Source organism: Urocitellus parryii, chromosome 8, assembly GCF_045843805.1.
Source record: "Urocitellus parryii isolate mUroPar1 chromosome 8, mUroPar1.hap1, whole genome shotgun sequence".
NCBI lineage: Eukaryota > Metazoa > Chordata > Mammalia > Rodentia > Sciuridae > Urocitellus > Urocitellus parryii.
In genome coordinates, this window is record NC_135538.1 from 45,929,967 (window position 1) to 45,955,946 (window position 25,980).

The following is a 25,980-nucleotide window of genomic DNA, read 5'->3' on the forward strand; positions in this document are numbered from 1 at the left end:
CCCCAAAAGCAGAATCCACATCATATACTTCTTTGCATTGATACAGGTCTAAGATAATACTTTCCTAAATAGATATCTGAGTTAATTACATGTTATCAGGAATATGCACACTGTCATGGATGCTTGTATAATTATACTAATGCTAAAATTTTGATTAATATGTAATCAAGTGATATGAAACACAATAAACCTATAATCCATTACATTAACAATCTGTCATATTAATAAGTCTGAACTTACCTGTGTTTGAATATCATCACCAGTCACAACATTACCAACTGCTCTTAGTGCAGGTGATACAACTTTATAATCATTGTGCCTAAAAATAAAAATAGGAACTTACATACTAAGAATTTAAAATTTACAGAAAGTTGCAAAAAACAGCACAAAAACCTTCCATTTTTTTAATATACTACACACCACAAATCCCATTATATTTCACTAATTTTCCCAGTAATATATTTATAATGACATCTAGTGTGACCCAGTTGCCATGTGTCTTTGGTCTCTTTCAATCTGGAACAGTTCTTCAGCCTTCCCTTGATGTTCATGATTTTAACATTTTTGAAGATCATTAGCCATTTTTTATTTATCCAGTATTTCCTTGTGATTAAGTCTCAGGTTATATATTTTCAGCTAGATACCACTAATGCTATAATTTTTTCATTATATCCTATGGGGTGGCATATGGTATCTCTCTTGTCCCATTATAGTGGCACTGAATTCTGTAAACAGTATCTACCAGATTTTTCTACTTTACCATTATTGATCCCCCCTTTATAATTAGAATTTCATGAGGAAATACTTTAAGACTCTGTAAAAGTCCTATTTTTTTTTTTTTTGTACCAGGGATTGAACTCAGGGGCACTTGACCACTGAGCCACACCCGAGCCCTATTTTGTATTTTATTTAGAGACAGGGTCTCACTGAGTTGCTTAGCACTTCAGTTCTGCTGAGGCTGGCTTTGAACTTGCATCCACTTGCCTTAGCTCCCCAGCTGCTGGGATTACAGATGTGCGCTACTGTGCATGGCTAAAAATCTTATTCTTAAGATACTTTTACCACTAGTTTTAGCATCTCTTGATGCTTATTGTCTGAAGTAATGAGTAACTATCAGTATTTTTACAGATGGTGATTTTCTACTATTATCCAACTATATGCCTTATCTATATATTAATCTACTTATGTTAGTGTGGACTTGTGGATTTTCTATTTTATTCAATAAGTTATAATACATTACTACTATAATTTATCTTTGAAATTCATACTGTCTCAGTTTTGGACAGTGGGAGCCCCCTTCTAGTGGGATTCTGTATCTTTGAAATTTCTCCATTCTTTGAGCACTAATTACCTTCTGTGTTCACCTTATTTTTTTTTCTCAGTGCCATTTCTGGAACTAATCATTTCTCTAAGAATCCTGATTCCTTGGAATGGAGAGTGTTATTGAGAAACCAAGATCTGACCATTTACTGTGCTCAGTTTATAAGTATAGGAGTGTCATTCCTCCTAGGACCTTTGAGAGAATAGACACACACACACATAATCGTCTTTTTATGTTGAAAGCCATGAGCTTACATTGATAGTTCCAGTTCCAATCTACCACCATAAGGGTTATTCAGACTTTCCCCTGTTTAATTTTTATATCTCCATTCTCTGATAACAAGAAACCAGCTTCTTTGATATTAATTTTCCTATATATGGCCAATCTTCTGACCCAGATAGGCTGCTAACTCATGATGTGTTGGCTCCAAGCCCTGCTTTAGCCTGCTTGCCTTTTCAGTATGGTGAATGCCATTCTCAAACCTAGAACCTGATCTCTTATTAGACTTGCCTGTTCATTCCCCTCTGATGCTGTACTCATGTTGGGGCCTCAACCCCTTATTAGACCTCTATTCTTTGTGGTACCTGTGCCCTGTTTGAGCTTACTATGGCTTTTTTATAAAAGGAAGGAAGGAAGATGACATTTTTTTCAAGGAGGTAGGAGGATGAAGAAGCTATTTCTTTTAAAAGAAAAAGTTTTAACATCTTTGAATGGAAAAGCTGCTCTTTTTAAAGACTGCAATTATAAGAACCCAGCAAAGAGAAACATTATTTTAATACAAGTAAAATAATAAAGGATTTTCACTACGTGGCTTTTTATAACAATTAATTACTATAATGAATAATAAACAAGATTACTGGTTATTTGAAGAGCGGGAACTATGTTCTTAGTTCATTAATAATGTATCATGCACCACCACAGAAGTTAATAGCCATGAGCACTCATTCATAAAAAAATCAGATAAAACAAGAGAAATTCATTTGTGAAATATTTCAGGATATAAGACATGAGTTAAGGATCAATTTTTTAGGACTATTGGTACTTTGTAAAGTATATTGGTAGCTTTTAAATTCTTCCTGAAGACAGTGACTCTTAAGATGTTTACAAGGCCATTATTTCAATTGCTACTCTTAATATATAATCATACAATTCTAAAGCATAAATTATAGTTACATCAAAAGTTCCACCAATCTTCGACAGACTCCAGAATCTATGACTGCTTGAATTTTATCATTGGGTCCATCAGAGAGATAAGAAAGGGCCCAGCACACATCTGCTAACACATCTGGGTCACTGCTAAACAATAATCGTGACAGGACATTTAAGCAAGGTGAAACCTGGAAGGGAAGAAAGAATCAAATTTTAATTTTTTATTTATCTAAACCAAGTTTCTTTTAAATTTATTTTAAAACAAAAAACTAATCCTATAATAATACCAGAGAAATCAAAACATCCTATTGTTTTAAAATTATGATCAGATTTATGAACATGAAACTAATGGTTGCTATTAAACTTATATTCAATAAGAAGTGAAGTTTTTTTAAAAAATAATAAATATGTATTTGGTATCTCCTATCTGTGTAAAACTGAGAGAAGTCTAAACGCTTCAGTTCAGTGTTTGTTATAATGAACATGGAAGATGGTCTAACTTACATGAACTTTGCCTTATTCATTACAGGTGCTTTACTGGTAATAAATCTAATAATCATTTGAAATACAAAGGAGTAGAAAATATAAGTATATATGTGTGTGCTTATATATATGTATATAGACATAAGATCTTCAACTAAGAAAACTAAACTAAACAGACAATAACAGATTATTAATCCCTTTAGCACTAACACTACAATTAGTTGTACAGAGTAGCAAGCTACTTCATCTCTCTGAGATTCAGTTTACAAATCTGTGGGGAAAAGGGTTTAAAAGATTAAATAAATTCTATGGCCCTTCTTCCTCTTTGTCAGACAGATCTGGGGTCAAAACATGGCTTACTAGCTGAATGTCCACGGAAAAAATTACCTGACTTCTCTAAACCTCAAATTCTTTGTAAAACAAGTAAGTGGTACAATTAAATTTTTAAGAATGCATGTAGCATATGAGAACAATACCTTCCATTCAGTAACTGCTTGACTATCAGCTCTTTTTATTCTCTTGATAGGTACTGATTCTATATTCCTTAAGGTTGATTTTTTTTTTTTAAATTGGCAATCTAATGTATCTCTCAGTGTCTTTCCTAAGGACTATAGCAGTCTCCCCCACTCCTTACAGATAGGAGATAAATTCCAAGACTCTCAGTTGAAGCATAAAATCATGTAATAGTACCAAATCTAATATATTCTAAGCTTTTTTTTTCTGTAAAGACACAAATTTAATGTCTTTTTCTACTTAACTAAGCATTCACCAAGCACTGTGCCTGTAACTTTTGTTTTGTAGTTTAAGGCGCATCAGCAAAACTAGCACAAATTTCTTTTTCCTTCTTCATATTCTATGGACAGAAGATCTGTTCTTGTTATAGATCTTTGCAATGTCAAAACACATTTTTTTCCTCTTCCTTATTAAGGTAAACACTTTTCACCTCTTCACTAAAAGAAGCAATTTACAGCTTCTCTTTGGCATATCTGAAGTGCTAGAATTCAAACTGAATTCTGAAGCTATCATTAAGTAAAATAAGGGTTCCGGAATACAAGCACTACAATACCTCAAGCACACAGCATGGATATACTAGACAAAGAAAAGATTCACATCCAGAGAAGTATGATCCAAGATTTCAGGATGGTTCTCAAAAGACATACAATGTAAAACTCATGATTTTTTTTTTATTTCTGGAATAGCTACGAATGTGGCTCAATAGTTGAATGACCATGAGTTCAATCCCCACTACCCACCCTCCTGAAAAAAAAAAAAAAAAGAAAATGATGGGTGGGTAAGAAGACAAGCAAAATTTGTTGAGATGCTACTATAATAACCCAAGTGACAAACAGTAATACAGACTAGGTGGTATCAAGGGAGATGATGTATTTCCTTTTTTAATAAATTATTTTGAAAAACTTCAAGTGTACAGAAAATTGGTTTTAAAAAAAGTACAATTAATACCCACATGTTATTCACCTAGATCTAGCCATTATCAACTTTTTTTTTGAGAGAGAGAGAGAGAGAGAATTTTAATATTTATCTTTTTTTTTTTTTAGTTTTTCGGCGGACACAATATCTTTGTTTGTATGTGGTGCTGAGAATCGAACCCGGGCCACACGCATGCCAGGCGAGCGCACTACCGTTTGAGCCACATCCTCAACTCTCGCCATTATCAACTTTGCACTTTCTCCATATTCATACATGAGCACATGTGTTTTTTCTTGTTTTTTTACTGGATCATGTGAGAACCAATTGCAAACATTATCATGATACGTCACCTCTAAATACTTTAACATGTATCTCCTAAGAAAATGGTCATCCAACATTCTTATATTACAATATGATTATCACACCCAGGTTTTAACATTGTCACAATATCTAAGGTAGGAATCACAAATTTTTTAAGCTAAAAATTTATTGTGATCCATGAATTAATCAGGGATTAAACATTTCATTTATTGTTTCTTTAAGAGATATATTTTTTTAAAAATCTGGTTTATTAAAGTAGTTATATAGAACATAATTACACACTTTTTAGCTATACAATTTCAGTATGTCTTTTTGTAAACTAATATTAACAAATGTATATATCAGTATAACCAATATTCAGTAACAATTCAGAACTTATCATTCTGAAAAGTTCTCTTTTGTCTACTTGTAAAGTCAATTTCCTTTCCTCAGGTAATCACTAGTCTCATTCCACTCCGACCCTCAACATTTTTCCTGGGGATTGAACCCAGTGTATTCTACCACTGATCTGTATGTCCAGCATCTTTTTTTTAATTAATTAATTAATTAATTTATTTATTTACTTTTTAAATTTTTTTTAATTTTTTTTTAATTTTGAGATAGGGTCTCACTAAGTTGTTCAGGCAATTCTCCTGCCTTGGTCTTCTGAGCTGCCTTGATGATTGGTGCCACAATGCCTGGTTACCTATCTGATTTTCATTCATATAGATTCTGTTTCCAAAATACTAAATGTAATCATGCACAGTGCAGCATTTGTGCATGGCTTCCTTCATCTAGCTTAATGCTTTTGAGATTAATCTATGTTGTTGCATGTGTCAGTAGTTTGTTGCTTCTTATTGTTAAGTTGTATTCCATCACATGAATGCATTGTACTATCCATACACCAAATGATATAAACTTAGACCATTTCCAGTTTTTGGTGATCATAAATAAAACTGCATTAAGATTTGCATATAGGACTTTTTTTTAAAAGACATACTATTATGAGAATGCTACTCAATTAATACCAAAGTATTTGTGCTATTTTACATTCTCAATTTCATAACCAATAGTAGGAGAATAACTTTAATCTTTTTTGGAAGCTTCAGCTCCAAAAAGATTTCTAAATTCAACTCCAAGATACCTAAATATCTGGTTATAGTGGTTGCCTATGGGCAAATGAATTAAATGAATGGAAAGAAAAGAAGGGAAATTTCCCTTTTATGGTAAATCTTTTGAATTTTGTGAATGTGAAAATATTGTCTAGTCAATAATGAACATAAATACTAATAAAAATTAGTATTCTAACCTCAAAAAAATCTACCAATAGAAACTTAAAAGTTTATGGAGACAGATTTCTTAATTTGTGTATTTTTTTCATACCTTACTAAAGTTTGGAGGAGGGTTTTTGCCTCTACATAAATTTGAGAGAGCCCATACAGCATTTCTGGTTGTAGTAAGTCTGTTTGAGTTTGTTAATAACCTGTCAAAAAAAGGAAAAAAGGAACTGTCACTTTATCGTCATTTTTTTCACTTTAGCTATTTTCTATCATGATATACAAACTCTTTGCAATATATTTTAAGATATTCATTATATTTTCAAAAACAAAAATAAACAGCTCTATATTTTAAATCTTTTTTTATTTTATTTTATATGACAGTGGAATGCATTATAATTCTTATTACACATAGAGCATAATTTTTCATATCTCATCACATTCCACCATCATTTCTAATTCCATGCCCCCTCCCTTCCCATTCAATCCTTCTGCCCTATCTAGAGTTCCTCTATTCCTCCCATGCTCCCTCTCCCTATCCCACTATGAATCAGCCTCCTTATATCAAAGAAAACATTCGGCATTTGGATTTTTGGGGTTGGCTAACTTCACTTAGCATTATCTTCTCTAACTCCATCCATTTACCTGCAATGCCATGATTTTATTCTCTTTTATTACTGAGTAATATTCCATTGTGTATATATGCCACATTTTCTTTAACCATTCATCTACTGATGCCTATTGAAGGGCATCTAGGTTGGTTTCACAATTTAGCTATTGTGAATTGTGCTGCTATAGACATCGATGTGGCTGTGTCCACTTGGTACGCTGTTTTAAGTCCTTTGGGTACAGACCGAGGAGAGGGACAGCTGGGTCAAATGTGGTTCCATTCCCAATTTTCCAAGGAATCTCCATACTGCTTTCTAGATTGGCTACACCAATTTGCAGTCTCACCAGCAGTATATGAGTGTACCTTTTTCCCCACATCCTCACCAACACTTACTGTTGTTTGTCTTCATAAGAGCTGCCATTCTGACTAGAGGGAGATGATATCTTACATATTTTAAATCTTGACTCTAAGATCTGAACAAATTCTTAAGTCATAAATAACTCTGAAAATAGTAGGTGTTGTGGGAAACTTAATTACTTCTATATATTTTAAAGAGTACTAGATTACTTTTAACCATGAAAATATTACATTATACAAATTCAGGAAGCAGGGAATACAATGTAAAATTAAATGAAGATCATTTATTGATAAGGGGATTCTTTGTTTTGTTTTTAATAGATTACTCTTCTAAATATTTCTTATCTGATTTTCAATGACTAAAGAAACTGAGTGTTTAAAACAAGAATTTTTCCTCTCAGCCTCCCAATAAGTTAGTAACAGAGGCCAGGTGCAGTGGCGCACACTTGTAATCCCAGCAGCTCGGGAGGCAGAGGCAGGAGGATTGAAAGTTCAAAGCCAGCCTCGGCAACTTAGTGAGACCCTGTCTCTAAATAAAATATAAAAAAGGGTTGGGGATGTGGCTGTAGTTGAGCACCCCTGTACCAAAAAAAAAAAAAAAAAAGTCAACAACAGCTCTCCACAAAAACAGAATAAGTTCTTTTTAGTTATTTATATATCCTAGTTATTTATATTTAAATAGGAGATCCCACAAAGTAGTGGTCATTGAAACTTTAGGAAGGTGTAAACTCCAATGCCATGACAGATCCCACAACTTACAAGAAAAGCACACATACCAAAATTTGGATTGCTTTTCCATGAGTCTGTTAACCTCTTGAGGACCTCCACAAACCTGCTACAGAAATATAGAAACTCTAGGGCTAGGGGTATAGCTCAGTTGGTAGAGTGCTTGCCTTGCATGCATAAGACCCTGAGTTCAATCCCCAGCACCACAAAAAAAAAAAAAAAAAAAAAAAGGGAAGGAAAAAAAATATAGAATATAGATTGAAAAAAAAAATCCCCATTTTGGAGTGACATCAGTAAAAACAGTAAAGAAGGGAACTGGTCCTTCATGAGGAATATTGAAAGAGTTGCAAACATGGTCAAAATCAAATTGAACTCTGAAAGATAATCAAAAGAGTATAGTAACTAAAAGAACTTTTATTCAGGAAAGGGCTGAAATATGTTTCACAACAGGAAAGCTTTCTGACATTTTAATTTACCCTAGCTCAAACCCCCTTCAGTTTGACAGCAGAGTTTAACATGGCAGTCTGTTCCCACTGTGAGTTCCTGGTTCCAGAGGGAACAGAGCAGACTAGTTTCCTTGGACTTCTGTATCTGCACTTGGACCTGTGTGAGGATTCCCTGAAATGGGGAATCTTTTGTCTTTGTTTTGCCTACCTGGAAACTGCCAGGGTGGAAAAGCAGTTATGTAAAGAATGTTCCCTGAGGGGCTGGAGTCTTAGTGGTGGAGCCCTTGCCTTGTGAGTGTGGGGCACTGGGTTTGATTCTCAGCACCACATATAAATAAGTAATTAAAATAAAGGTCCATCAACAACTAAAAATTATATATATTAAAAAAAAAAAAAGTTTCCTGAGCCAGGCATGACGGAACAAGCCTGTAATCCTAGTGGCTTGGGTGGCTGAGGCAGTAGGATCACAAGTTCAAAGCCAGCTTCAGCAAAAAGTGAGGCGCTAAGCAACTCAGTGAGACCCTGTCTGTAAATAAAATACAAACTAGGGCTGGGGATGTGGCTCAGTGGTCGAGTACCCAAGTTCAATCCCCAGTACCCACCCTGCAAAGAAACTAGAAAAATTAGAGTCAATAAAATCCAAAATTACTGGGGCTGGGGGGTTGTGGCACAGTGGCAAAGCACTTGCCTCGAACATGTGAGGCACTGGGTTTGATCCTCAGCACCACATAAAAAACCAAATAAACAAAATAAAGATATTGTGTCCATGTATAACTAAAAAAAGGTTTTTTTTTTTTAAAAAAAAAAAAGGACCGACAAATCGATGTGTGGACCAATAAAGAGACTCAAATTACTACAATTAGAAATCAAAGTGAGGATATTACTATTGACCTTTCAGAAATAAAAAGAATTATCTGATTATCTGAGAATATTGTGAACAATCAAAGGCAACAAACTGGGTCATGAAAAAGAAATGAGAAAACGGTTAGAAACAATCAAATGACTCAAGAAAAAATAAAAAATATGAATAGGCCTAAAATAGATAAAGATATTAAATCACTAATTAAAACCTTCCCAATAAAGTTCAGCATTAGAATGGTTTCATTAGTGAATTCTACAAAGAATTAATTCCTTCTCATTCTTCCAAAACATATAACAATTCCTAATTAATTTTAGGAGGACACCATTACCCTGATACCAAAGCCAAAGACAGTACAATAAAAGCACAGACTTTTGAAATTTTTATAAATTTTTAGAATTTTTGAATTCTTTATAAATATACATCCAAAATTCCTCAACAAATTTCTAAGAAATTAAGCTCACTAGCATATTAAAAAGATGAAATACTATATTATCCCATGGGTTTTATCCTAGGAATGCAAGGATGGTTCAATTAATAAGTATCAATTAATACATAAACCCACATTAATAAAATGAAGGCAAACACTTGATCATTTCAAATGACATATTTAGAAGAACTCAGTTTTGTTAAAAAACAACATTAGGAATAGAAGGAAACTACATCAACATGATAAAGGACATTTATGAAAAACCCAGAGCTATTATACTTGATGATAATTAGTGAAAAGTTTTTATTCCAACACAAGAACCAAGACAGTGATAGGGGTTTTTGGAACGTCTTTGCAACATGGTACTAAAAGTTCTAGCCAGAGCAATTACAAAAGAAAAAGAAATTCAAATTGAAAAGCAATAAGTGAAATCTATTCTCAGATGATAAAACCTTATATGAAGAATTCTAAAATATTATACATGAAAAATTATTATTGCCAATAAATGAATTCAACCAAATTGCTAGGCATAAGATAGACACCAAAAATCAGTAGTATTTCTTTACATTACCAAGTGAAAAAAATTAACAATTTTATTTACAATAGCATCAAAACAAATAAAATTCAGATGTTCTTTGACTTATGATGGGGTAACATCCTGATAGATAACCATTAGTTGAAAATATTGTAAGGTGAAAATGCATATAATACACCTAACCTACTGTTAATAGTTCAAACCTTAAATCCTCCCCACATCGCCCACTGAAGTTTGTGTGCTAAAGGTTTGGCTTCTAGCGTGTGGTGCTATTGGGAGGTACTTGGACCTTTAGGAGATGGGGTCTAGTGGATGAAATTAGGTCAGTGGAGGGCATGCCCTTGAAGTGGATCTTGATCTTTTGTTTCCCAATAGCTATAAATTAAGCAGCTTTGCTCCAACATATGCTCCCTGCTATGATGTTCTGTCTTGCCACATGCTCAAAGTAATAGAGCCAAATAACTATGGACTGAAATCTCTGAAACCATGAGTCTAATAAATGTTTCCTCCTTGCAAGTTGATTTAAGAGAACCTAAGATATACAGAAATTATACAATTTGAAATTTTTTTTCTGGTTTTACATACTTTCAAGCCACTGTGGGCATCACTAAACAAAATTAGAAAACACTGCTGAAAAACTTAATTGTATATTGTAAAATATAGTAGAGGAGTCAGTAGAGTGCTTGCATTGTATGCACAAGGCCCTGGTTCAATCCAGCACCCATCCCCACACACACAGAAAGTAGAGGATATAGTTTTCTTAAAGTAGAATTAATTTAATTGGAAAAAGTTTAAACAAAGCACTTACTCTAAAAGAGGTGGAAGTATGTCACAATTCAAAACAAAATCTCTGCATTCCGCATTATCTCCTGCAATATTACCAAGTGCCCAAACAGCCTTAAAAAAAACAAGAAAAAATTATACTCTTAAGATAATACCTTAATTAAAATACACCCTTAAGAATGATAATTTAATACAGAATGAACAAAATCACAATTTTCTACAACATGTGAAAATGAAAAGTAATGTCAGAAAGAAATGAACATTTTAGAAATTCAGGTTTATAATTTTAAACAAATTAATTATAAGATAAAGGAATTTTAAAAGTTCTTGTATGGAAAGACAAAAGATATCTACTCAGGAAATTTTCCAATTATTTATACTAGAGGCTTGTTCCTATGAAAAGAAACCTTCTAACTAGTAGATCTGTAAAACAGGAAAAGAAAGAGACAATGCATAGGGCTGGGGATATAGCTCAGCTGGCAGAGTGCTTGCCTTGCATGCACAAAGCCTTGGGTTCAATCCCCAGCACCACAAAAGGAAAAAAAAAAAAAGAAAGAGACAATGCATAGAAAAATAAAATAGTAACTAACATGAGAATTAGATGAATCACTGAAAATAAACTTAAGATTAGTCAGATTTTATTATCACTGTAAAGATAAATGGCAGCAAATATCAAATTATTCACTCATTAAATTTTAGTTAGAAGAGAAATTATGCAAATACAAATTATTATTTTATTATATTCTCACTTTGAATTTTTCCTATAAACACAAAAGTACACACTATTTTTCAATTGGGAAAATTTTAATTTAACATTTTAAACATGAACTAAGACTTCTGACTTCTAGTTTAGATATACATATTTTTTAAATTTTTGAAAGAAAAACTCTAAAAAATAAACATAAACAGGGCTGGGGCTGAAGCTCAGTGGTAGAGTACTTGCCTAGCACATGCGAAGCACAGGGTTTGATCCTCAGCACCATATAAAAATAGATAAATAATTTTAAAGGTATTGCGTCCATTTACAACTAAAAAAAAATTGTTAAAAAACAAACAAACAAACAAACAAAAAGTCCTTTAAAGTAAAGGTATTTCTCATCCTAGGAAGTATAATATTCTTTCTTTTTTTTTTTTTAAAGAGAGAGAGAACTTTTTAATATTTATTTTTTAGTTTTCGATGGACACAACATCTTTATTTTTTTATTTTTATGTGGTGCTGAGGATCGAACCCAGCGCCCCGCGCATGTCTGGCGTATGCGCTACCATTTGAGCCACATCCCCAGCCCTATTATATTCTCTTGATGTAGATATTATTTTTAGAGACCAACTTTGAAATATGTAAAAAGACCCTTAGCAATTTTAGATCTGTTGATAGAGTAGTCATTTTCTCTAATAAAAAATTGAGAGGTATAAGAAAATTACATATAGTGATGTTCATCACAATAATTTTAATACTGGAAATAAATGTACAATCAAGTAACTGATAGCAAATTATAGAAAATATCTGAGTTTATACTGAGTAATCTGGAAAATTTTCTTGGAAGAATAACTAATGTTATAAGAAAAAACTCTCAATATTCATATTAAGTAGATTTTTTTTTTAAAAAAAGGTGATGAATGGAATGGAATGGTAGAGAGATCTATAGATCAACATGCATAAAAATGATGTGAAACAAAAATACCAAAATAATTTATTTTCTTTGGATGGTACAATTATATTTGATCAAATTTTCCCTCTTACAAGAAAATCTTGAAAATATAGTCATGAAATATATTAAAAATGGTTCTATTCAAAGTAATGTAATAATTAAAACTAGAAAAATATAATAACCACTCCCCCCACACACAAAATAATTAGTTAGACTGACCCAGCTTTAAAACCTACCAGCCATTCATGATTTCAAGTAAACTATTAACTTTTCTGGGTCTCAGTACATTGTTTTGTAAATAAAAAGAGTGCTTCCTATGCTAGCTGATATCACTCTTACTAAGAATCTAGGATTATGCCCCAGACAGTTCATTCTTTTACCCTTCTAATCTGATACTGAAAAGAAATTACTGTTTTTAACAAGTGCAATGTACAAATTAGTCACAAAAAATTACAAATCATAATTACAAATGGCATTTTCAAGATAAAATTAATACCTAACATACATAATAAGTTAGAAACTTAACTTACATAATACATAATAAGTTAGAAACTTAACTTACCTGTTCCTGAACATCTTCATGTTCTGAATTAAGAAGTTTGATAAAAATTGGAACAGCCCCAGTTTCAATCACTACCTTGGTATGCAGAAAAGTTCCAGATGCTATATTAGTTAGTGCCCATGCTGCTTCAAACTAAGGTAAGAGAGTAAAATAAATAAAACCATGAAAAAAATGTCAGAAAGGAGAAAAAAAGGAAGAAGAGAAAGAGTAAAAACATAACTGGACAAGTCTGAGAGAAAGACTGACATGATTAATAAGATCCATTTTGTGAAGTCAGATTTCATAGATGAAAACTCTTAATTAAGAAAAACAAAAGTATTCTTCAATCTGTAAAAACAAGAACTGAGAAGGGATAAATGGCAATTTACAAAACCAACAATATATAACACACTTTAGTTAATAAAATTGCTGATGTTTGAGAAGTATTCTGAAGAAAGTTCAAAAATAAATGAAACACTACTTTATAGAGCAACAAAATCATAAAAGGAACTTGTTTCCGTAGGTAGCAAGTAGCCCCAACCTCCTTATATAAAAAATAAGAAAATGGAATTTTAGGGATTTAGAGGTATTTGTTCAACATCAAGATTTCATTATTAGCAGAGACAGTACTAGGATTTCTGATGAACTTTTAAGCAGGAGAGTTTCAAAGAAGTTATTCACATCAATTCAATTAGAATTTGGATAAATTTATATTATGATAGAATTTAACAGCAGCTACTAAGAAAAATTGAAACCATGGCTCCCAAACAATAAAGCTGTAAATTAAGAAAGCAACATACAAATTCACAGGCAAACTAAGCAATGACTATAGCTTAAAACATTGAAGAGATAGCTTTCATATTACGGTAGATATCATCATTAACAGAAATTGCACACAAAACCATTACTGAAATACTGAAAAGTATAGTTATTGTTATGTGCAAGACTAAGAAAAAATTTATACTAAAAAGTAGTGGAGACCATAGTTGTGACAAATTGTAAATAATGAAATAAATAAAAGACAAAAGACAATTAAGGGGTTGGGGTTGTAGCTCAGTAGTAGAACACTTGCCTGGCACATATGAGGTACTGGGTTTGATCCTCAGCACCACATAAAAATAAATACATAAAATAAAAGTATTGTATCCATCTACTACTAAAAAACTACACATACATTTTAAGAAGACAAAAGATTACTCCACAAAATTCTCCATTCATAAACCTACTGAAGAACTGTGAAAAACTAGAATGCATATGTATGATTAAAGAAAGAAATAGGAACTTTCTAAAAAGGAAAAAAGAACTTCTATTCAGTTCAATTTCACTTTTACTATGTGGCAATAATGCTAACTCTTCTGATTTGTCAAAGAAATAAAAAGAAATCTGGATATTCATTTGAAATTTCCCAATTTTTAAAAAGTCTAATTCACATGTTTTAAAACATGTGTGCAGGCAAACAAAACATGTTTGCAGGTCATTCTGGATTATACACCCCACACAGGTTTTAGACAGACTAAAAGCCTGAACTAATATTCACATACATAGTATGGCGCTATCCCAAGGTTACATTATTGTATTTCATTAGGTATTAATTATAGTAACTAATAAATATCAAGTTCCCTAAGTCTTGAATACACTATGCTATTCTCTCAACCTAAAACTATTTTCCTACTCTCAGTTCACCAAACTCTCCTTTGCCTTCAAGACTATTTTGGGAAGTCTTCCTTGATTCACCCATACAGAATAAGTTGCCAAATTCACAGTGTTTGAGAACTATCATATCATATAATATTTTGGAACTATAATCTCAGATAATATTTGACTCAAACTAGTCATTTTTTTTTTTTTTGATACCAGGGACTAAACTCAGGGTACTTAACCATTGAACCACATCCCAGCATTTTCTATCTTTTATTTTGAGACAGGGTCTCCCTAAGATGCTTAGGGCCTTGCTAAGTTGTTGAAGCTGACTTTGAACGTCTCAGCCTCCCGACCTGTTGGGATTATAGGCGTGTACTACCACACCCAGCACAATCAATGATTTATTCATATCACTCATTTCATTTCACTCCCTTACAATTAAAGAGCTATATAATAAACTAGATATCAGAATACTCAGGTGTCTGGAATCTGGGCTTTTATATAAAGTCATTAGACTAGATCTCATGATTTCTGATAGAAAATAAATGAGAGTAAAAAATCAAACCAGAAAATAAAGTAGCCTTTTCCTCAAAGACCCTTATTATACACATTCTCAACAATTTTTCACATTCACATGTGCTATATATTCCTCTGCTTATGTGAAGGCTTTTCCCAAATTATTCAGGTAGGTAATTATTCAGGTAATTAAGTTGTAAATCCAACAACTGTCAAATAACATTTCCTCATTAGTGACAAAAACAGCTAGGTGCTGAGGCGCTCGGTCACAGAAATGTGGCAGAGCTTTCTCCCTCCTTCTTGGGTTCGAGGGTCAGTGTCTCGTGCATGGGTGTGTCTTACTACAGCCCCATGGGTGAAGCTATGCTCACCTGTTCCTTTGTAATATAACCCCTTGCCCTGTTTAGGATAGAATCTTCCATGGAAGTGCCTTGTGTGTGTCCCCTTCTCTTACTGTGCCCTTGGGTATGGCCTACCCAGGTGTCAGTCAACCTGCTGACACTATACATCATGAAGATAGACTCAGCCCCCTAAAACCTGACCCTTTGCCTCATTTGAATAGCTTCTCCTCAATAAAAGGGGTCAGTGCATGCTCTCGTTCTCCCTTTCTGCGGACCCTTAAGGTCAGAGGAGATGTCACAGTGACTCCAAACAAAAAGGTACTTGTGTCTCTTGTGTGGTTACTTTGCGCACCCAGTCAGCCCTGTTCAACTGGAGTAATCCCTGAGCCATTTGGTCTTAAGAACAGAAACCCGACAGTTAGGTAAAGGTTTAGTGAATTCCTCAAACTGATAGAATTCCACCCTGTACTCTTACTTAAGAATTTACTTAGCAATAAAGTCAGGGAGGATAAACTGTTTGGTTCTTTTAAAAATTAAAATATTTGCAAACTTTGGTAATTTTCCACTAGTAGCAAATTATATAGAAGACATCTTAAATCATACATGGTTGAAAAGTAATGCTCTTTGGGAAAAAACAAACTTTAGTCACATTTTTACTAGATTATACTAATTTATTCTTTGTTTCAAAAAAGGAACTAATTGATTAGTTAAAATGTTTAAAAGGAAAAAATTATAACTGTGGTTAACTAAGAAACAAAATTAACTTAACCATTGGGTTAACATTTTAGTTTGAGGTTTCCTAAAACAAAAAATATTTTTTGAAGGATAACAACCATAGAATTTTTATTAACATTAATTAAATCTTATATATTTTTAAAATATTGCTTAATAAAATAACAATTCCTAGAGGAAACAAGCATTATCATCATGCCCAGGGCAAGACAGATGAGAAGAATGTTTTCCTTTAATTGCCAAGTACTTTCTGAATGCTTATAATATAGTCAGTACTGAAGAATTTTAATATGGAAACTTCAAAGTCATTTCTACAAGAGATTAGGAAAGAAAACTTCAGACTCACTTGTAAGGTACAATTTTCATTTCTTTCAAGGAATTTCACAAATCTCTGTACAACTCCTGGTTTCTGTATAACTTGATCTATTGGTGGATTAGGTTCTAAATATCAAAAAAAAAAGAGAAATCAGTTAATATATAAACACAAGAAGGCACTTATCTGGTCCCTATTTCAATTATCAGGGCACATAAAATAACTTTAACTGGATATAACTGAGGACAAGTTTTCTCATAATTGCAATTTGATTGATTGATTGATTTAGGTGCTGGGGAGTCAGCCAGGCAGCAGTCCACCACTGGGCTATATCTCCAATCCCACTGCAATGTTTTTTGCAAAGCAAAAATTAATTGCAGTGATAGGAGATTTAAAAAATATTTTCTACACAGTTAAGTTGAAAGCTATTAAGGAACTCACCTTTACAACATGGAAATATTTTAATCCAATACTCAAAACACCAACTGAGGGATAAAAGGCCTACTAATTCTTTCCAATATTTCTCTCAATTTTAAGGACATCTTCTTTACTACCAACAATGATTTGCTTAACATATGAGATTCTGTTTTGTATTGATTTTTTACAGAAATGCTGTTGGACTATCTAATAATTTTTCAGGAAATGCAAAAGGTTTTTAGAATCATAAAATCTCTAGGAAATTCATGAAAAATTCAAAGAAAGATATTTCAGGTAGACAACAATTAAAAACAAAAAAATCTTGCTTCTACCTTCGATTTAGTAAAAATACCCTCTGTGGTTGTTCAGTAACTTCTCTGTTGGTGTTCCCTTGGATCCGTCTTACTTCTATTTACTCTCTTCCTAGAAAATCAGTCTATTCTGCTAATTCAATTGCTACTTATCATTATCATTTGTGAAAATTCACGAACCTCCTTAACTGAATTATTCTCTCCTATATTCCAGACCATACTTATAAGTGCCTTTAATGTGAGTTTTTGTTTTCACACCTTCTTTAACAGGTAGCATAACCCAAACCAAATTCATATCACTATGCTTACTTACTCTTGCCCCTTTCCCTTCATCCAACTTTATACTGTGTTATCTACCTACCTAATCACCCAGGAAAAAATTTTCATTTACTCTTCATACTACAGTTAATAAAGCTATAGAATAAGATTTTGTTCAGGTGTTCTAAATCAAAATCCAGGTTCTTCTAATTATTAATTTGAGACCCTTGCTTAAACTGTTTTTATACTTATATCAATAGGATAAAACAATAATATGTATTTTTAATCCTTTTACCCTCCACATTAAAAAAAATCAAAACTAAATTATACAGTTATAGTTTACACCTTCACCTTTCTTGTTTTTTTTTCTTTTTCCAAAAGAAAATTCTAATTTTACTATTCTTTTTTCCCTAAATTTATTAGAAAATTTGCTTTGCTTTTTTTGAGGGTACATGGGAAATGAGATTAGGAGAAAAAAAAGGAATTTTGTGTTTTAAGTTTTTGGTTTGTTTTTTGGTACTAGGGATTGAATTTAGGGGGGCTTTACCTCAGAGCTCCATCCCCAACCCTTTTTATGTTTTATTTTGAGATAGTCTATTAAATTGCTTAGGGCCTTACTAACTAGCTGAACCCTTTCTATGTTTTGAGACAAAGTCTCACTAAGTTGCTTAAGGCCTCATTAAGTTGCTGAAGCTGGCTTTAAACTTGCCATCCTTTTGCCTCCTGAGTTGCTGGGATTTTAGGTGCGAGTCACCAAGCAATAGAAAACAGGATTTTTTGATTAGAGAGTAGAGAGAGGTAGGTACCAGACAATCAGCTATCTCTCTCTCTACAGTTAAATATAGACATAGATATATAACATATACATGGATAAGAACCTAAAGATGGTCTCTTCCTGGAGAATTAAAACCAACACATTTATGGTTACTTCCATCTAAAATAAAACAATTTAAGTGCACTTGGATCAGCAGCTAATCTAACATATTATGAACTGTTACCAGTATTAAATGAATCAACAGAATAATGGTTTCTATACTTGTAAAGGTTAATGAACTCTATAGGACCTTTATTCATTATGGCAATATAAACATAAGCAAAATAGAGGACTTATCTGCTTCTGCAAATTTCTATAAAAATTAATTTGAAAAAAGGATGATTTGTGATTTACATCTACAAGACTGGTCATGCTAGGGGAAAAGGTGATTTTAGCAAAAGATCATTATTATGACTTAAATTAAAGGGGTACAAACTTGAGCTACGGGTAGGCTATGGATTAGCCAGAGACATAACTTAGATGTCTCTAAGATCAAAAGTAAGAATATTCATTATAATAAATAAATGCTTCCAAAAGAGGCAAAGTTTCCGCTTGTTTTTGCCTCTTTTTGTTCTAGTTATTCTGCTTTCCCATTTCTTCTACACTTGGTGGATCAAGTGAAACTGTATTAAATCTAATACTTTAATAGCCCTGACAGAAAATCAGTAAAAGAAAATATCTATAATTCCTGATGTATACCCAATCTGTGCAAGTAAAATCCCACTACCAAGAAGAAACAGTGATTCCCACTAAGGAAAAGATAATACAGATTAACAAAAACAGAACCCTTTGAGTAATTAGAGTGAATGAGGATAGAATCCTCTGACCAAGGTATTCTGAATCCAGACAACTTGCTCAATAACATCAGAAAGGTATTACACAGGCACACAAGGCTTGAAAGAATTTTTTACCAAAGCAAACATGTAGGGAGTGTAGAGAAAAAATCCTTCAAACCACGCCCTGCCTTAATGAATCAAAATATAGAATTCAGTAATGGTGAACTTGTAGCATAAAAATGCTGGTGGCTGACTATAAAAATAAGGTGGTGCCCAGCTGTAATCACAGTGACTCTGGAGGCCAAGACAAGGGAAGTGTAAATTCAAGGCCAGCCTGGGAAATTAGAAGACCTTCTCAAAACATAAAAGGGCTGAAGATGTGGGTCAGTGATACAGTGTCCCTGGATTCAATCCTTAGTACCAAAAACAAACAAAAAGTGGCAAAATATAAAACTATAAAAATTTCATTAATCTGTTATAATATAAGAGTATAAAAAGAAAGGAAGTCAATCTTGATTGTATAAGGATTTCTTAATATCGCTAAGCTAAAGCTTGGAAGAAGAATGGAAAACAAAACTTAAATGTAGAAAACACAAGTAAAAGCCATGGATTCTATGTAGACCTCACCATGAGATTTCTTTTCAATTCTGTCTCTATTAGGAAGATAAAATAGCTGATCCAAGGGCATTTTCAAAATCTTATCAACATATATGGAATTTATAGAACTAGAATTTCTAATTAGAATTACTAATTCTATAAATTCCATATATAAAACAAGAGATTAAGACATATCTTTATTTAATGATGAATTCTTATAAACAATATAAAATTGTACAAATAATATATAGGCTATTGTGAATTATGAAGGGTCAATAAATAAGGCAAAATATTCTATCAGAAAAAGACCATACAAAATGCTATTACATTAACATAACTTTTAAAAAAATAATTGTGTTGGTAAAAGTAAATTAAAAAGAATACATGTACAAACTGAAAACGAGAGTGCAAATTAATAAACTTTATTCCCTTTCATCCACTATTTCACTTTGTAAATATATGTTCAGAAAATTTTAGATCGTACAATGATTTTTATAGCAGTATTTATGATAACCAAAAACTTCGGGAAAATGTAAGGCCTGACTGATTAAATTACTACTTAACATTCACACTCTATAATGTCCTGTTACCATTTTAAAAAATCATGTCTGAAAAACACTTTTACAAGAATATACAACCTTATTTCTTGGTACCAAGACCTTTTTTCTTGTTTTAAAAAATATTTTATTAATTTTTGATGGACCTTTGTTTATATGTGGTGCAGAGAATAGAATCCAGTGCCTCACACATGCTAGGCAAGCATTCTACCATTGAGCCATGACCCCAGCCCCTACCAAGATAATTTTTATATTTGCTTTTATTTGGTGAGGGGGGGGGCGGCTACCAGGGATTGAACTCAGGGGCACTCAACCACTGAGCCACATCCCCAGCCTTATTTTGTATTTTATTTAGAGACAGGGTCTCACTGAGTAGCTAAGTGCCTCACTTTTGCTGAGGCTGGTTTTGAACTCAGGCTCCTCCTGCCTTAGCCTCCCGAGCTGCTGGGATTACAAGTGTGTGTCACTGAACCCAGCTTTATATTTGCTGTTTAAAATTCTTTCATATTTTGCAATTTTTCCACAATCAATGTTACTTTCATAATATTTTTTAAAAATAGATATTATTTTGAAAGATACTTTACAGAGAAATGAAGACCTACTATATATCCAGCAAAGGTATCTTAAAAAAAAAAAAAAAAAAAAAAAAAACCACTAAAACAAAATTCTATCACAAAATCCTATAATATCAAATAAGCATACTGAAAATAATTCTTGCCTTTAGAAAGCAGCTTTCTAAATTTCTGTGTTGCTGTTAGCTGTTGTTCAGCATTATTAGAAAAAATCATTTGAACCATATCTGTGGTAATAACTTCTTCCTAAAACACACAAAAGAAAATTTAATTTTTGCATGACTAGTATCTTTTGCAAACACTGTTTATGAAATATTGTTGAAGTATAATTAAAAATACATTTTTTTTTTTTTTTTGCAAAATATACCTCTGGAATGGGTACAGTAGAACTGATATCTGGATCCTGGATAGGACTTTCTAACATAGAGTCGTCATTTCTGGGCAAAGAGACATTTCTGCGTTTGAACAACTGCAATAAAGAGAAATCAATGTAAAAACAAATCCATTTCATAGGGAGATAACAGATGGCATATTAACTGAGTTAATATACCTATGTTTATTAATTCAGGAATAAAAATGAAGAGGGGGGAGAAAGGAAGAAAGAAACATGGTGAAGCCATGAACGTAGATTTATAGCTACATTTCTTAAATCAAAAATAAGAAAAAAATCTGGCTATAGTCTTTGTGGTTCCTAACTAGAACTGCTGTTCTTCAATCTGTTCACATTTCAACAGGATTTTTTTTAAGTGCCTACTATAAATATTAAGATGTGAAAGACACCACAGAGTGAGAAATCATAGATCATATTATTAATTGATTAACTGATTGTGATATTGGGGATAAAACACAAGGGAGCTCTATCACTAAGTTACATTCCCACTCTTTTTCTCTCTTCTTTTGAGACAGGGTCTTGCTAAGTTGTCCAGGCCATTTTCTAACTTGCATTCTCCAGTCTCAGCCTTCCAAATTGCCTGGATTACAGAGTATATCATCAACTGACATTTTTTTCTACTTTCTTCACCAATCTTTTAAAAAACTAGTTTTAATTTGTAAATATGAGGGCCAGATCCTCCTATTTATTTGTATGTATTTCTAAATCTAAGTAGATCTTGGAATGAAAAATGCTGAGAAGTGCTCTCTAAATGATTTTCTATTCTTTATGTCACATCTGCAAAATATAAACAAAGGAAACTTAAAGAGATCAGGTTGATGAAACTACAGGAGGAACAGAATGAATGAATAATATGGAAGATTACTATAATTAACTTAAAAGATGAAAACCACAAAGCAGTAAATAAACATAATTAACGTTTTCTAGGAAGCACATTTTAAATGAAAAATGGCAGTGATCTAAATGAGTCAAGAGTAAAAATAAAGTGGGGTAGAAATATGATAACATGAAAAGTTTATCCATAAAATGAAAAATCCTTTCTATAAGTGACTAAAAATTGCACAGGGATTTTAATTCATAAATTTGCAAATATTATTCCTGGAATCTAATTAATTAAAAAGTGGATTTACTTATAATCAATTTTTAAGTTTCCGCTTAAAGTTACCTAAAAATCAGCAATAATTAAACTTTTCAACCTCTGTAAAAATTTTCTCAAACAAAAATAAATATTTAAAAATACCGACCTGTTCTTCCCTTTTTTGTTTTCGAAGCTGTATTCCTTCTTCTTCTCTTCTTCTACGCATCTCTTGAGGATTTAGGGCTTTATTCTTATAACTTTTCATTCTATAATTATCTTTCCCTGGACTAGCCATGGAATCTTAAAGAAAGAAAGAAAAAAAAAAACAGACATGGATAACTCTCAAAACAACATAAAACAACATAAGATAATTCCTCTAGAGCAACTAAATTCAGGCTCACGGATTACACAGATCTCAAAGATCATTCTGAAACTCATGTCCAAAGAGCAAAATGAGCAAATATTTTAGGAATTACATGTTTGTCATAAGTTTGTTTTCTGTTACTTTACCAAAACACCTGAAGTCAGAGTAATTTATTTTAAGAGGTTTACTTAGTTCAAAATTATGGAGGCTGGGAAGGTACGGGAATATTCTTGGCTTGTGGATAGGGCAAGAAGTTAGACATGTGCAGAGGGGCAGGGAACAAAGATGTTGACTAGCTCATAAGATCCACATTTGTGAGAACTAATGCATTTCCAAAAAAAGACATTAATCCGTCTTAATGGGCCCAACTCTGAACACTGTTACATTGGCAAATTTCCAAATTGAGTTTTAACAGGGACAAATCATGTACAAATCATAACAGTATTAGACAAATAACAAATTTTAATCTAAATACAAAGTTATTACCCTTATTTCATTAAGATTCAACAACCTTCCTTACTCTCTTACCTCCCATGGTACTTTGACCTTTCTGAAGTAGGATGTATCTTACAATTGCTGTAAGTCAGGAAATAATAATGAACTATTTAGGTAATCAAAAAAGGAAAAAAAACCACTTCTAAATTATAGCTTCTGACAAAATCAAGAAATAGCCAGCACTAAATAGTCTTATTTTCAATGAAATACAGTAGCAGGATTCAATAAGCATACCTCAAATATTTACTGGGGTCTGGCTTCTTTCACTTACTTAAGGTACTGTCTTAAATTAAATACTAAGGCCATAAGCTTCATAACCTGAGTTATAACTACAATGTCAGTTCTCAGTCCTCCAGTAATAATTAGTTCTTTCTCAATATTTATACATTCTATCTTTAAAGTTTTGCTACAATTGTACTTCAAAATATATATACTTAAGTATATATAAAAATATAATATAAAATTTTATATCTGAAGTATATGTACTATTATGAAATGGGCTGGGGCTGTAGCATGCCTAGCATGCATGAGGCACTGGGTTTGATCCTCAGCATCACATAAAAATAAATAAATAAAATTAAGGTATTCTGTCCCTCTCCAACTACAAAACAAATTTTTAAAAAAATTTAAAAAAAGAAATTTCATGTTTGAAGTATATGTACTACTTGTACTTTTAAAAATGAATTGCATAAGTAAACATTACATTGATAGTTTGCTTTATCTTATATGAATACTAAAATAATGATACTGTATCCTATTCTGGATTTACATATGAAGAAAAATCAGTTTAAAGCAGTGTTCTCACTTAAGTTAAATATGAGAGATAGTTACTACCTAGTATGTTACTCTGATGAATTCAGAGGCTAACAACTAAGCCTAACCAGATGATATTATCAATCAGCTTATGAAGTAAACACAAAAGGAGAGGCTGGCTTCTATCTGGCATCCCAGATAGAGTAGACAGACTAATAAAGGGGAAGAGTTTATTGTATAATAAAATACAAAATACATATGCATTAAATCCCATAAGAACATCTTGAGGCACTCTGAATGGCTTCACTGTTATTCTATCTTGATGAGACAAATTCTCCAGGGAAGAGGATAGAAAGGAAAGAGAAGCAACAAGCATTTCAAACAGGACTATACACAAAAGCAATGTTTTCGGAAGAACCCTGGCATAGCCAGGTGCTGTGATGCTTGCCTATAATTCAGGAGGCTGAGACAGAAGGATTACAAGTTTGAGGCCAGCCTGGGCAACTTATCGAGATCCTGTTTCAAAATTTAAAATTAAATAAATACAAATAATAAAATATCCCCAGTACCAATTAATAATAATGATAATAAAAAGAAGCCTTGTACAGTCTCAGAACAGGAAGAAATCCAGTGTACCTGAACAAAAGGATGCAAGAGAAAAGGGACAAGAAACAAAGCTTTAAGGGTAAAACATATGTGGTTCTTGCAACCCAGTTTGGAAATTTAGATTTAATCCTAAAGAATAAAATCAAAGAGATTAAGAAAAAAGTTGTCTCAAATAGTACAGGGAGAGAAAAGAGAGATGCTGAAGACCTAAACTATATTAGTAAAATAAAAATATAGAAGATAAGTTAGATTCCAGAAATATTTCTGAAACAGATTCAGTCAGTAAGATTTAGAAGCCAAATTTAACAGATATGTAGTAAGGACTAAAAGGAATTGGAGTATGACTTCATAGTTTTTAAGCTTGAGCCATTTCAGTATTATGATAAAATAACCCAAAACAGGGAATAAACTTGAAGGATCAAGAGGATCAGAGGAGTGGTTATTTTGTCTGCCTGCTTGTTTCTGAGAGAATAATGATGAATTCAGTTATTTTAAGTTCATTTTTAAAATTACATTCAGTAAAGATCACTTTGGTTTGTAGTTCTTTAAATTGAACAAATGCATAGCCATAAAACCATCATAGTCAAGACACAAAAGAGTTCCTTTACCCCTAAAAAAATTGCCTCATGCCTTTCCTATTAACCCTCTCCCTAGCCCAGCTCCCATGCTTCATATTTGGGAACCACTGATTTGTTCTGAAGCTGTATACTTATACTTTTCCCTGAATTATACATAAATGGAATTGTATAGCATTCAGTCTTCTGAATCCACCTTCTATTTGCGTCATCCCTGCTATTGGCATTATTGTTAGTCCCTTCCTATTGCCAAGGAGCATTTCACTGTTGGGATATATCACATACCTATTTCGTTTTCAGCTGAAGGACATTTGATTTGTTTCCAGTTTTAGGAGGTTATAAATAAATCTGCTACAAAAATTCACATACAAGTGTTTCTGTAAACATAAGTTTTTTGATTCCTCTCAAGTAAATATTTAGGAGTAGAACTAAGGATAATATGGTAAGTGTGTATTTCACTTTATAAGAAACTGCCAAACTGCTTTTCAAAGCTACAATACCATATTGCCTTCTCATTGGCAATATATGAGAAAGAGTTCCAAATGTTCTGCATTCTGTCTCCACTTGGTATTGTTGTTAATTGTAGCCATTGTAATAATTATATACTGACTCTAGTACATAGGTCCTTACTGATCATCTAATATCATGGAGAGTTATAAAAAAATCATCAAAGGAGAACTCTTGAGGAAATTCACATTTTAGCAGAAAAACGGAGAAAACTTGAGGTCATCAGTAAAGTTTGACAAATTTCAGTAGTGATAGAGCTAGAGGTAGAATGGAATGGACTAAAGATTTGAGAATGTGGGCTGTGGGTATAGATCAGTGGTAGAGTGTGTGCGTTAGCATATCCAGTGCCCCGGGTTCAATTCATAGCACCCAAGAAAAGAAGCTAGTTTTTGTCTTTGAAGTTAACCCCTGTGTATTCTGGAAATTAAAATGCATTTATATTTGACCAAAATTCCTTTTTAAAATATTTAAC

At 32.6% G+C, this 25,980-nt stretch overlaps 1 protein-coding gene across 2 annotated transcripts in view; it reads right to left on the reverse strand.

Moving 5' to 3' along the window:
- Kpna5 (karyopherin subunit alpha 5) overlaps positions 1-25,980 on the reverse strand; it is a 39,269-nt gene that overhangs the window by 10,910 nt on the left and 2,379 nt on the right. For both annotated transcript variants that reach the window (XM_026394072.2, XM_026394074.1), the window contains exons 2-10: positions 22,375-22,508; positions 21,107-21,208; positions 20,886-20,985; positions 16,471-16,565; positions 12,916-13,047; positions 10,730-10,818; positions 6,065-6,164; positions 2,495-2,658; positions 241-319 (exon numbers count right to left, since the gene is read on the reverse strand). In XM_026394072.2, the coding sequence (XP_026249857.1) occupies positions 241-319; positions 2,495-2,658; positions 6,065-6,164; positions 10,730-10,818; positions 12,916-13,047; positions 16,471-16,565; positions 20,886-20,985; positions 21,107-21,208; positions 22,375-22,508 (995 nt within the window). The remainder of the gene's footprint in view (positions 1-240; positions 320-2,494; positions 2,659-6,064; positions 6,165-10,729; positions 10,819-12,915; positions 13,048-16,470; positions 16,566-20,885; positions 20,986-21,106; positions 21,209-22,374; positions 22,509-25,980) is intronic.